At 36.7% G+C, this 14,754-nt stretch overlaps 1 protein-coding gene across 2 annotated transcripts in view; it reads left to right on the top strand.

The window, feature by feature from the left end:
* The window catches only part of TMEM170B (transmembrane protein 170B), a 59,474-nt gene that overhangs the window by 25,910 nt on the left and 18,810 nt on the right, over positions 1-14,754 (top strand). Inside the window, exon 2 of one of the 2 annotated variants that reach the window (XM_037843832.1) lies at positions 3,131-3,301. In XM_037843832.1, the coding sequence (XP_037699760.1) occupies positions 3,131-3,301 (171 nt within the window). Of the gene's footprint in view, positions 1-3,130; positions 3,302-14,754 lie in introns of those variants that run through there. The other variant, XM_037843831.1, reaches the window with a different exon arrangement.

Genomic DNA, 14,754 nt, shown 5'->3' with positions numbered 1-14,754 from the left:
TGTGTTGATCTATCAGATAACTCAGAATAATAGTAATAACATGAAATCTAAAATAATTATTTTCTCTGCAGAGTTCATTTTGTTCCATGATAAATAATATGATTTAAGAAAAGGAGAAGAACAAAAAAGCAAGTTTGAGTTTTGGGTTGTTTGCTTATGCTCAGTCTGCTTTAGGGATAATTCAGTACTGCCCTTGTCTCTTTAAATGTCCTATAACTATGGACTGGTCATCAGAGGACTATATGAGATTTTATGTAGTTGTATTATTTGATGTCCTGGGGCTTTATAAAAACATTAAACTTAAAATTTACTTTTCCATATTATTAAGCAAATTTATTATTGAGGTCAATTATTCAGTAGGTGAGTGCTACTTTATAGCGTCAAATAATCCCTTGGTCATAGTGTTAAATATAGTCAAGAAATTATTCATTTTACTTGTATTACAAGGGCAACAAAACATCTATTTTTGAAGGGTAGACCTGATAAGCTTTCAGAAGTGGGATTTGGATACAAATCAAATTGTTGACTTCTCTTATTGAAGAAATGGTGTCTGTCGCAGAGCCTTTCCTTGTCTCAAAGTAAGAGGTAAATAGCCCCCTTGATTGAAAATAGCACCCCTGATATTATTACCCCCGTATAGTCTCACATTATTGAGTTACTTTGGAAAATTATATCTTTTAAAATACAAGTATCCTCTGAGCAAGTTGCGCTTTTTTATCTTTAATGCATTTATTATAAATTGAAGTCATTTGTTTGGGAATGACAGCATGAAAGCACTGTTTCCCTGGAAGCTTAAAGAGGAAAAACCTGTAAAAGGCAGGCATTGTCTAGTGTTTTCTTAATCACCAGCATCTATCTCTTATGTCATTGAAAAGCAGGCATGATACTTTAACACATTTTGGAAAATATATCAAATGTCTCTTCTTTGGAATGAAAGATTTAAAATTATCTAAATCCTTTCTTAAGAATTTGACAGGGTGAAGATTTTTTTTTTTTTTTTGGTATCTGTTTTCTATATGCTCCTCCTTCCCTTTATGTTAATTCACCTTTTTATTTGGGGCCAATTGTAGATTCACATATAGTTAAATAATGCAGCATGATCCTTTGTTTACCCTTTACCCAGTTTACTCCACTGTTAACATCTTGCAAAGTATCTTGTTATCCAGGATATTCCACCAATCTAATACAGATTTTTCTAGTGCTACTGCACTCTTTGTGTGTGTGTCTTTATGTGTTTAGTTCTTTGTAATTTGATCACTTGTATATATATCCACCACCACAGTTAAAATATAGAACAGCTCCATCACCACAAAGACCCTTCATGTTGCCTTATCATAATCAAAGCCTCCTTTTGTTTGTTTTATTTTTACATACTTGGTCATTTATGGTCTTGACTTAAAATAATTATCTTTTAAATTTATAACCATAATTTAATAATGTTCAGATAAATACGTTTTAGTCCATTTTTGTAATTTTTATTTTATCTCTTATCTTTCTGACTATTCTTTTGCATTTGATAGAGCACAAATATTTAGCACAAATAGCATATGAGATACTTAGCATTATTGAAATCTTTGCATACCTAGGATGATCTCAAAGTGAGAGCTCAACTTTTTGGAGTCAACTCTTTCAGCTATAAGTTGCAGAAACCTTACCTGAACTAGTTTAAACACAAAGATGGATTTTATTACAAGGAAACTGGGATGCTGCATTGGATCCAAGTATAGATATGTGACAGGGCCTTAGAAATCACTGGAATCAGGAATTTAGTTGTCTTTTGTCTTTTTCTGATGGATTTTCTTTATTTCTTCCTATACCATGGCTTTCATCTTGTAATGATGAAATGGCTACCCAAAGGCTAAGGAGGCTCACTTAGTCCCAACTCCAGAATTGTCAGGAAACCCTGTTTGTACCTTACCCAGGTATAGTCAGAGAGATGAAGTCAGTGCAAGCACATTGCAATATCTTTGGAAGCTATGTGGATTAATTGTGAGGCCATGGGTATCCAGAAAGAAAGGGGGAGAATGCCAGAGAGACTATGTGGAAGATGTGCTCATCAACTCTCTATAAAATTTCAGCCAAACAGTGAGGATTCATTGAAGAATAATGGAAGTTGAGAAGTTTTGATTAAGAACTATTAAAATGACCAGAGGCAAAGAAGTAAAAATAAATAGAATTCTGACTGATTCTTTAGTCTGTAAAGTTGAGGGCCAACAAGGGAATTGCTTGAAATTCTTAATCTCATGAAAGGTAAAGCATTGATTAATTTATGCGCTGATTTGAATCAAGGGGTGTTTTTCTTAATATCTTAACACTGATATTTAATGTAGAGAATAAAGTTATACATTGGGAAGTAATTAACGTAATTTATTATTCCACGATATTTGCAAATATTATATCAGGGTTTTATTAGACATATTGATGGATGATAGCTATATAATCGGGTCATTTAGGAGAAACTAATGTTAAAACTTTTCATGCAGTTTAGGATCTCACAGCATTATTGAGCAATTTGTGAATAGGGCAGCATCCCATTCATAAAGTAGAAGGGAGCTCTGCCGAGGGAGTGGAAAGGGGAAGCTCATATAAGGTGAACACAGAAGCAAGCAAAGAAATATTCTGACTGGCGGATGTTAAGTTTCCATTTTATATGTTGGGAGGATCTTACAAGTGGGGTGTAGATTTATATCGATTCATATGGTATGCTTGCTTATTCTCATAAGCCATCTCTACTGGACTGAAACTGGTTTGTCACCAGGTGTTGCTTGTCAGCAACCCTGTAGGGTGCATTCCATTGTTTTTTTTCTTCTGGATAATTCCTTCTCGGAAAGGGGGGTCCGTCCTGGCAATGCCCAATGCAGGTGGCCATTTTATTTTACTTAACACTTGGGAACAGCCTTAAATTAACCTTCTGAAGTCATGAAGGGAATTATTTCCCCATCAAGCATTAGTGCTGATGATAATTGTTATAATTTGTTTTGTACTGCATTTGTCAGGTACTGCATGAGGCAGCTTTCTGCCCATTATCTCATTTAATCTTCCCCCAAACTGTGAGTGCTCACTATTTGTTGAACTGAATTTTCTAAGGTGTTTTTCAATAGAATTACTAACACCTTCCTTTTCCTTTCAGAGATGTGGTACTGGATCTTTCTCTGGGCTCTCTTCTCCTCTCTGTTTGTCCATGGTGCTGCAGGAGTGTTGATGTTTGTGATGCTGCAGAGGCACAGGCAGGGGAGAGTAATCTCTGTCGTTGCTGTCAGCATCGGATTTCTGGCTTCTGTAACTGGAGCAATGATTACTAGTAAGTTGATTTTGTTTTTTTTTTAAGGATGTAATTTTTTGTGCATGTATGATTTTGGTAACTTTATTCTTATTGTAAATGTAACAGTTTAATCTTTCATGTAGAATATTTTTCATCACTAAATACACTTCACCTAGAAGGTAAAGATTAGTTTATTTCTTCATTGAACAGTTAGTTTTTGTACTTCCACTATATAAAGACGTTTTTGCAGTGCTTTGTGGGAAATAGAAAAATTTGTAAGAATTGTCAAGGGGCAAAACATTTTAATGGGAAAATATGTCTTATAGTGATTGTAGTTTCTGCTCTAAAGGGTCTTACCATCTAGTAAATGAGAAAGGTAGGCACAAAAATATAACAGTGATAATTGTCATAAAAAAGTGAAAATTCCTTAATGTCATTTGCCTACGACTACAAAATAAAATCGCACCTCTGAAGGAGACGGGGAAGATGGCGGCATAGAGAGGAGTGGAAGCTAAGTAGTCCCCCTGGAACAACTGAAAAAAAACAGAAACAACTAGTAAATAATCCAGAATAACTGCAGGGAGCCAAACAAAACTGCCTACTCATCATACACCAACCTGAATTGGGAGGAATGCCCGACAACACAGCATAAAATCTGTAAGTAAAACCTGCGGATCCAAGTCATGAGGCCCCCTCCCCCACAGCCCGAGCTGCAAAGCCTCGTGGTGCCAGAGAGAAGCTCTCTCCCAGCAAGTGAATATGGCTCAACTGAGCTCCAACTGGGGTTTTAAGTAGCGAGTGTGAACTGCTCACTACAGGTACGCATCCCCAAAAAACAGATAGAGGCTTTGGGTGACGACTGACCTTGGAGAGCTGGAGAGTCACCTTGGACTAGGTCTGAAGGGGACTATCTGTTTCTTTTTTGGCTCAGTGGAGAAAGCCCCAGCCATTACAGTTCCCAGGGCTGTGACTCAAAGAAGGGTGGAGACAGCACAAGCAGAGAGAGAGACCATTGAAATGCTAATGACCTCCCCCTAGGGGGTCTGTCTTCTCTAAGAGAAAAGGAGTGGGGCCCTTTCCATTCAGAACCAGACCCCAGAGCCTGGGGGAACACGGCCACACCTCCTCACACCAGTCAAGAATTATAGGCTAACAGGCACCACCTGCTGGGCAAAAAAGCACAGTGACCTGAGGCATCACAGGAACCAATTTTCTAAGACACACCCTCAGGGAAACCAGATACTGAATATTTCTTCTCTCTGGGACCTGATCCTGTTCTGGTCTGGGAAAATCTGATTGGGGTAACCAAGGAAACCATGCCTAGACAACAGAAAATTACAACCTACACTAAGAAAAACAAAGTTATGGCCCAGTCAAAGGAACAAATGTACACTTCAACTGAGATACAGGAATTTAAACAACTAATGCTAAATCAATTCAAAAAGTTTAGAGAAGATATCGCAAAAGAGATAGAGGCAGTAAAGAGAACACTGGGCATACATAAGGCAGAAATCAAAAGTTCAAAAAAACAACTAGTAGAATCTATGGAAATGAAAGGCACAACACGAGACAAAAGACACAATGGGAACATACAACAGCAGATCTCAAGAGGCAGAAGAAAATACTCAGGAAAGGGAGAACAAAACACCTGAAAGCCTACACGCAAAGGAGCAGATGGAGAAAGAATGAAAAAATATGAGCAATGTCTCCCGGGAACTTAAAGATGAAACAAAGTACAAGAATGTACGTATCATTGGTGTTCCAGAAGGAGAAGAGAAGGGAAAGGGGGCAGAAGCAGTAATAGAGGAAATAATTAATGAAAATTTCCCATCTCTTATGAAAGACATAAAATTACAGATCCAAGAAGCGCAGTGTACTCCGAACAGAAGAGATCTGAATAGGCCTACGTCAAGACACTTAATAATCAGATTATCAAATGTCAAAGACAAAGAGAGACTCCTGAAAGCAGCAAGAGAAAAGCAATCCATCACATACAAAGGAAGCTTAATAAGACTATGTGCGGATCTCGGCAGAAACCATGGAGGCAAGAAGGAAGTGGTGTGATATGTTTAAGATACTGAAAGAGGAAAACCGCCAACCAAGAATCCTATATCCAGCAAAGCTGTCCTTCAAATATGAGGGAGAGCTCAAAATATTTTCTGACAAACAGACAATGAGAGACTTTGTGAACAAGACAACTGCCCTACAGGAAATACTAAAGGGAGCACTACAGAGTGATAGGAGAAGACAGGAGTATGTGGTTTGGAACACAGTTTTGGGAGATGGTAGCACAGCAATGTAAGTACACTGAACAAAGATAACTATGAATATGGTTGAGAGAGGAAGGTTGGGAGCATGTGAGACACCAGAAGAAAGGAGGAAAGATCAAGACTGGGACTGTGTAACTTGGTGAAATCTAGAGTGTTCAACAATTGTGATAAGAAGTACAAATATGTTCTTTTATGAGGAAGAACAAGCAAATGTCAACCTTGCAAGGTGTTAGAAATGGGGAGGCATTGGGAAGGGATGCAATCAACATAAACTAGAGACTGTAACTAACAGAATCATTGTATTCTTCCTTTAATGTAACAAAGGCGATAAACCAAGGTAAATGCAGATAAGAGGGGGGTATAGGGGAGGCATGTTAGATACTTGACATTGGTGGTGTTGTCTGATTCATTACTCTGCTTTGATTTAAGGTTATTTTTCCTTTTGCTGCTTCCTAGCTGTCATTTTTCTTCCTCTTTCTTTTGCCTCTCTACCTTCTTTGACTCTCCCTCCTGCCTTGTGGAAGAAATGTTGATGCCCTTATATAGATAGTGGTGAAGGAGGTGAACACATAAATATATGACCAGACAGAGAATCATCGATTATTTACTTAGGATGGAATGTATGGTGTGTGAACAAAACCATATTAAAAAAAAATGAGTTGATGACAAAACCTCGAGGGCAATATACTGAGTGAAATAAGCCAGACACATAAGGACAAATATTGCAGGGTTTCACTGATAGGAACTAATTATAATATGTAAACTCATAGACATGAAATATAAGGTACCAAGATATAGGACGAGGCTTAAGAATGGGGAACGGTTGCTTAGTATGAGCAGAATGTTCAACTAGGATGAACTTAAATGTTTGGAAATGAACAGAGGTGTCCTTTGCAAGATGTGAGAATAACTAACAGTGCTGAATGGTGCGTGAATGAGGTGGAAAGGGGAAGCTCAGAATCATATATGTCACCAGAAGGAAAGTTGGAGATCAAAAGATGGGAATGCATAAAACTGAATCTTATGGTGGGCAATGTCCATGATTAACTATACAAATATTAGAAATCTCTTCCATGAACCAGAACAAATGTATGACAATACAATTAGAAGTTAATAAAAGAGGACCATATAGGGAAGAAATATATACCTATTGCAAACTATATACTACAGTTAGTAGTATTTCAACATTTTTTCATAAACAGTAACAAATGTACTATACCAACACTACGAGTCAGCAATTGAGGGGGGTTGGTTAGGGATAGGGGAGGATTCGAGTTTCCTTTTCTTTTTTTCTTTTTTTTCTTTTTTCATCTTTTACTTTATTTCTTGTCTGGAGTAATGAAAAGCTTCTAAAAATTGAACAAAAATTAAGTGTGGCTATGGATGCACAGCTGTATGAGGGTACCAGGGGCAACTGATTGTACACTTTGGATCTTTGGATAATTGTATCTGAACAATCTCAATAAAAATTAAAAAAAAAATTGTACTTCTATCTTATTCGTACATCATTATGATACAAATCTCCCCTTGCCTGCTAGAAATTACCCAACTTGGAATGTCCTCTAGCTATTTTTGGGTATTCTGCCATGCTGCTTCTTGAGTATTTTCATATAAGTCCCTCGGGTTCATTCCCTCTGGCCTTCTCTTCTTGTCTTCTTGACACTGTAGTTAGACACCAACTCCAGCCTTAGATTCTAAGGGTTAGGTCTGGTTGTTTCTACTGCTGCTAGTTGAACTGGAACTTAGAGCCATCGTCTTGACACTGGAGGGTGCCACAGCTGCTTCCTGAATATGGTTGTGCCAGAAACTGGCTATGTCTCTCTGCTGCTGCTGATTCAGTCATTGCCAATGAATAATAGAGACTTAAATTGCTTTTCATTAATGGCCTACTTCTATATGTCTGGTGCGGCTCACTTCTATTACTGGATCTGTTTTGGGGCTTTCCAAGAGGGGCTTAATCCTTTCCAGTTGGTTATTAGCCCCAGAGATAAGAGAAGTCCTTTTTGACTACAGCCCAAAGACCTCCCTCCTTTTCTGTCACAGGAATACCCTTTTCCCAGAGTGATTGTAAAACCTTACCTTGAGAGGAAAGACCTGTTCTCGTAACTCTGGGTATAGTCTTATTCTCTGACACTAGTAATTAAATCATAAAATGGTGAGAAATAATGAATAGTCTTATTGTCTCATCTTTTTCATTTACTATTTGATTTTTCTGTTATCTTTGTTTCGTTTTTTTAATTCAGTTTTATTGAGATATATTCACATACCATACAGTCATCCATGATGTACAATTGACTGTTCACAGTACCATCTTATAGTTGTGCATTCATCAACTCGATCTATTTTTGAACATTTTCCTTACACCAGAAAGAATCAAAATCAGAATGAAAAATAAAAATAAGAAAAGAACACCCAAACCACCCCCCATCCCACTCTATTTTTCGTTTAGGTTTTGTCCCCATTTTTCTACTCATCCATCCATATACTGGATAAAGGGAGTGCGATCCACAGGGTTTTCACAGTTACATGTCACCCCTTGTAAGCTACATTGTTATACAATCGTTTTCAAGAGTCAAGACTACTGGTTTGGAGTTTGGTAGTTTCAGGTATTTACTTCTAGCTATTCCAGTATATTAAAACCTAAAAAGTGTTATGTATATAGTGTCCACCAGAGTGACCTCTCGACTCCATTTGAAATCACTCAGCCACTGAAGCTTTATTTCGTTTCATTTCACATCCCCCTTTTAGTCAAGAAGATGTTATCAATCCCGCAATGCTCGGTCCAGATTCATCCCCGGGAGTCACATCCTTTTTTGCCAGGGAAATTTACATCCCTGTAAGCCAGGTCCCACATTGGGGGGAGGGCAGCGAGATCACCCGCCAAGGTGGTTTAGTTAGAGAGAGAGGGCCACATCTGAGGGCATTCAGGAAGAGACTCTTAGGCACAATTATAAGTAGGTTTAGCCTCTCCTTCCAGCAACAAGCTTCATAGGGGTAAGCCCCAAGACAGAGGGCTCAGCACATCAAGCCATCAGTCCCCAGTGTTTCTCAGAACATCAGCAACATCCAGCTGAGGAAGTCCAACACCTCGCATCCTCGCTCAGCTCTTCAGGGGTCCCCGAATATATTTTTATTCTCCACCCAAATTACTGTAGGATGTGTTGCTATTTTGTTTGTTTTTTTGTTGTTGTTTTTGTAGTTGCTGTATTAAGTTTGTAACTTTATCATATGGTACCTTATCCATTTTTCCATAGGTAGGGTTTAAAATCAGATTTAGCAGAAGCACAGGGTATGTGTAGTGGGATATTGAGAGACTTAGCTGGAAAGATAGAATGTTGCCAGATCCTGGAGGGTCTCAGAAGGCCAGATAGAAAATTTGAACTTGTATCCTGTAAGCTATGAAAAACAACTGGTTATTTTTGAATGGGGTTGGCAAGGGGCAAAGCAATTCAATGGGAAAAATTGTCTTATAGCTGAATGTAGAATATATGTGAAGGGAAGAGCCAAGAGAAAACTCAGAAAGAGCAGGAACATTGTCTGTCTTGTAACTTTTGTATCTCAAAAATAAGACAATACCTAGAACATAATAGATAATAACTATTGGTTGGATGAATGGATGATGGATGAAAGGAAGAAAGAAGGGAAGAAGTAGGGGAGGAAGAGAAGGAAGATAGGAAAAAAAAAGAAGGGAGGGAGAGAAAAGGGGAAGGAAAGGGAATTAAGAGTCATATCTGTAATCTAAGCTTGAGGCCAGGCTCTCAACTAGAGCAATGGCAGTGGGTTGATGTAAGACATATGGCAAAGGAAGAAAAATCTGAATTAGTTGTTATTCACTGTTGTGGCATACAAAGAGACATGAAGGACACTGCCAGTGTTTTTGATGTGGGCCACTGTTGTAATTGTGAAAGGAAGAAGGAACAACTTGTTCAGGAGTTGTAAGTAGAGTATGTATTTATATTTATTGACAAAAATTATTATAAAACTTTAAAGAGAACACTAGAAATACAATTCTACTACCATTTATCTCCAATGGTATGTGTGTATCTATATAACCTACTGCAGTTCAGTCAATATTAAATAAGCTTGTGAGTTTAGAAACTGCAGTGTTATATCTTAAAATCCTTAAAAATATAAATCTGACGCAATTCTAAGTAAAAATCTGTACCCCGGTTAGCAGTGATACATTTAAATTTCTTCTAACTGACCTGCGAACACTTGAATTAAGAAAACTAGCCAGTGTGAACCTTTAATGTATTCATTTTCTTAATGCAAATTGTGAGTGCCTCATTCAGTATGATTCTGGCTGAATAGAGATACATACCAATTTTATTTCCAGAATAGAATGATTTTTCATTTTAGTTAGTATGCTAGTTAATTACACAAATGGGAAAAAATGGGTTAGAGAGAAAATTATGGTCACTGCTCTCCAGGAAACTTTTTTTAAAATTTATTAACAAGAGGGCTTTTGTCTCTGAAAAGAAAATGCTTTCCTGGTCTTTTTTTAACCTGAAAGTATATTTCATATCTTATATATATATATCCTTGTCTGATATCCTGAACCTAATTATCACCCATTTTAGCAGCTGTCTTATGGACTCTGTCAAAAAAAAATTTTTTTTAATTAACTGTTTATTTTAAAATAGTTTTAGATTTACAGAAAAATCATGAAGATAGTACAGAGAGTTTTCAAATGCCCCACACCCATTAATGGTTTACTAACATTATTATTATTTTCCATTGTATGGTATTTTTGTCACAATTAGTGAGTCAGTGTCGATACAGTATTATTAACTAAAGTGATACTTTTTTTCCTTAATTTTTACCTAATGCCCATTTTCTGTTCTAGAATCTCATCCAGGATACCACATTATATTTAGTCATGCCTCCTTACACTCTTCTTGGCTGTGAACAGTTCCATCAGATTTTTAAAATGTGTTTTTCCCTCACAGTGTGATATATACACGTAATTTTAAAATATTACTCAAAAACTTACAAATGAAAAATAGCACCTTCTTATTTTATTCCTTCCCACAGCCTAATCCTGCTCACTAGAGGCAACCACTATAAAAACTTCTAGCTATTTCTTTTGATAGTCATCTCCATATTTCTAAATGCTATGCTTGTACTATTTTTTGTTGTATCAATTTTAGACATTATCTATATATGCCTTGTTATTGGTGGCTGAGAATTTACTCTTATACTACACACCCTTTTCCCTTCCTCCAAATATGATATACATTACAATGAATATATAAATAGTCATCACAGAGATAAGTAGTTTTCTTACTTGTATACCTTCACCCCCCACCCTGGGTTAGCTTATTACCTTTTTATTTCTTCTTTTATAAAATAATCATTTAAGATTCTAAAATTTCCTTTTGAGTACTTCTTTAGCTGCATTCCATAAGTTTTATTATATGTTTTGTTATCACCCAATTCTAAAATAGTTTTAACTTATATTATGATTTCTTCTTTGACCTATGAGGTATTAGAAATGTGTTTTTTTAAATTTCCAAGTGCATGGTTTTTTCCTTAGGTACCTCTTTTATTAATTTCTGTTCTAATTGCCTACTAATCAAGGAAAATAATCTATATGATTCCAGCACTTTGAAATTTGTTGAGGTTTGCTTTTATGGCCCAGTGCATAAAATGTTCTATGGATGCTAAAAGGACTTGTATTATTATTATTTTTTCTTTATTATAGAAGTGTTGTGGCTTTACAGAACATCAGGCATAAAATACAGGATTCCCGTACACCACTTCACCACCAACACCTTGCGTTGTTGTGGAACATTTGTTATAATTGATGGAAGCTCATTTTTATAATTGTACTTTAAAGTCCATAGTTTAATATAGGGTTTAGGGTTCACTATGTAGTTAAGTTCCATGGATTTTTTTTTTTTTTTTTTTATTCTGTTAACATATTTATAGTCTAACATTTCCCTTTTAAGTCATATTCAGATATATATTTCAGTGCTTGTTTATTACATTCACAATGGTTTGCTACCATCACCACCATTCATTAACAAAACATTTCCATCATTCTAAATAGGAACCCTGTACATTTTAAGCCTTAACTTCCCATTCCCTATCCCCACCCTTCCCCTGGTGACCTATATTCTAGATTCTGACTCTTATTAGTTTGTTTATTCTAATTGTTTCATGTCAATAAGATCATAGATTATTTGTCCTTTTGTGTTTGGCTTATTTCGCTCAACATGATGTCTTCAAGGTTGTTCCATGTTGTTTGTATCAGGACTTCATTCCTTTTTACAGCTAAATAATATTCCGTTATATGTATATACCACGTTTTGTTTATGCATTCATTGGTTGATGGATACTTGAGTTGTTTCCATCTTTTAGCAGTTGTGTATAATGCTGCTATGAAAATTGGTGTGCAGACATCTGTTTGAGTCCCTGCTTTCAATTCTTTTGGGTATATACCTAATAGTGGAATTGCTAGGTCATATGGTAGTTCTATACTTAGCTTTTGGAGGAACCCCCAAACTGTGTTGCACAGCAGCTACATCATTTTACATTGCCACCAGCAATGAATGTTTCTGTTTCTCTGTTTCTCTTCTCTAGCACTTATTATTTTCCTTTTTTTTTAAGAAACTCTTTATTGTAGTAATATACATGCAATTCAGAATTACCCGTTTTAATTACATTCACGATATTGTGCTACCATCACCAACACCCATTACCCCAAATTTTCATTGCCTCAAACAGAAACTATGCACACATTAAGCAATAACATCCCCGTCCCCTTACTAATCCCCCTTGCCCCAGTAACCTAATTTTGTTGTCTCTATAAGTTTGCATGTTTTAAGTTTTTCATGTAAGCAAGATCATACAATATCTGTCTTTCTGTGTCTGGCTTATTTCACTCAACATTGTGTCTTCTAGGTTCATCCATATTGTAACATGTATCAGAACTTTATTCCTTTTTATGGCTGAATAATATTCCACAGTGTGTATATACCACATTTTGTTTCTCCATTCTTCCGTTGATCAACACTTGGGTTGCTTCCATCTTTTGGCTATTGTGAATAATCCTGCTATGAACATCAGTATGCAAATATTTGTTTGAGTCCCTGCTTCATAACAATCACTTTTTTTTTTTTTTAGTTCTGTCATGTTTTTATTGTTTCCTTACCTTTACATTATTCCATTTTTTTTTAATAGCAGCGATTCTAATCAATGTGAAATGGTGTTTTGTGTTTTCTTATTTGCATTTCCCTGATGGCTAATGATGTTGAGCATCTTTTCATGTGCTTTCTGGCCATTTGTATATCTTCTTCAGAGAGATGTCTATTCAAGTCTTTTGTCCATTTTTAAAATTGGGGTTTATCTTTTTGTTGTTAACTTAAAGGAGTTCTTTATATGTTCTGGATATTAAACCTTTATCAGATATGTGGTTTCCAAATATTTTCTCCCATTGTATGGGTTGTCATTTTACTTTCGTGATAGAGTCCTTTGAGGCACAAAAGTTTTTAGTTTTGATGAAGTTCCATTTATCTGTTTTTTTCTTGTGTTGCTTGTGCTTCGGGTATAAAGTCTAAGAAACCATTGCCTAACACAAGGTCCTGAAGATAACTCACTACTTTTTCTACTAGGAGTTTGATAGTTCTAGCTCTTATATTTAGGTCTTCGATCCAGTTTATATGGTGTGAGGTAGTGATCCTCCTTTTTTTTTTGCAAACGGAGATCGAGTTTTCCCTGCACCGTTTGTTGAAGAGACTACTTTTCCCCAATTGAGTGGTCTTTTTCCCTTTGTAAGAAATCAGTCGGCCAAATATGTGAGGGTTGATATCTGAGCTCTCAATTTGATTTTTTTTTTTTTAATCATCATTTTATTGAGATATATTCACATACCACGCAGTCATACAAAACAAATTGTACTTTCGATTGTTTACAGTACCATTACATAGTTGTACATTCATCACCTAAATCAATCCCTGACACCTTCATTAGCACACACACAAAAATAACAAGAATAATAATTAGAGTGAAAAAGAGCAATTGAAGTAAAAAAGAACATTGGGTACCTTTGTCTGTTTGTTTCCTTCCCCTACTTTTCTACACATCCATCCATAAACTAGACAAAGTGGAGTTTGGTCCTTATGGCTTTCCCAATCCCATTGTCACCCCTCATAAGCTACATTTTTATACAACTGTCTTCGAGATTCATGGGTTCTGGGTTGTAGTTTGATAGTTTCAGGTATCCACCACCAGCTACCCCAATTCTTTAGAACCTAAAAAGGGTTGTCTAAAGTGTGCGTAAGAGTGCCCACCAGAGTGATCTCTCGGCTCGTTTTGGAATCTCTCTGCCACTGAAGCTTATTTCATTTCCTTTCACATCCCCCTTTTGGTCAAGAAGATGTTCTCCGTCCCACGATGCCGGGTCTACATTCCTCCCCGGGAGTCATATTCCATGTTGCCAGGGAGATTCACTCCCCTGGGTGTCTGATCCCACGTAGGGGGGAGGGCAGTGACTTCTTTCAAGTTGGCTTAGCCAGAGAGAGAGGGCCACATCTGAGCAACAAAGAGGCATTCAGGAGGAGACTCTTAGGCACAAATATAGGGAGGCCTAGCCTCTCCTTTGCAGCAACCGTCTTCCCAAGGGTAAAACTTATGGTAGAGGGCTCAACCCATCAAACCACCAGTCCCCTATGTCTGTTGTCATGTTAGCAACCATGGAAGTGGGGTAGGCGAATACCCCTGCATTCTCCACAGGCTCCTCAAGGGAGCACTACATCTTTTTTTTTTTTCCTTGTTTTTCTTTCTTTTTTTTTTTTTTTTAACTTTCCCTTCTTTTTTAAATCAACTGTATGAAAAAAAAGTTAAAAAGAAAACAAACATACAATAAAAGAACATTTCAAAGAGACCATAACAAGGGAGTAAGAAAAAGACAACTAACCTAAGATAACTGCTTAACTTCCAACATGTTCCTACTTTACCCCAAGAAAGTTACCTAATATAGCAACATTTCTGTGAACTTGTTCCTACTATATCCATCAGAAATTAACAGACCATAGTCATTTCTGGGCATCCCCAGAACGTTAAATAGCTTATCTGTTCTTCTTGGATTATTGTTCCCCCTTCCTTAATTGCTCTCTACTGCTAGTTCCCCTACATTCTACATTATAAACCATTTGTTTTACATTTTTCAAAGTTCACATTAGTGGTAGCATATAATATTTCTCTTTTTGTGCCTGGCTT

The sequence above is a fragment of the Choloepus didactylus genome, chromosome 7, assembly GCF_015220235.1.
Source record: "Choloepus didactylus isolate mChoDid1 chromosome 7, mChoDid1.pri, whole genome shotgun sequence".
NCBI classification, from domain to species: Eukaryota; Metazoa; Chordata; class Mammalia; order Pilosa; family Megalonychidae; genus Choloepus; species Choloepus didactylus.
This window is presented reverse-complemented; position numbering and strand designations above follow the sequence as displayed.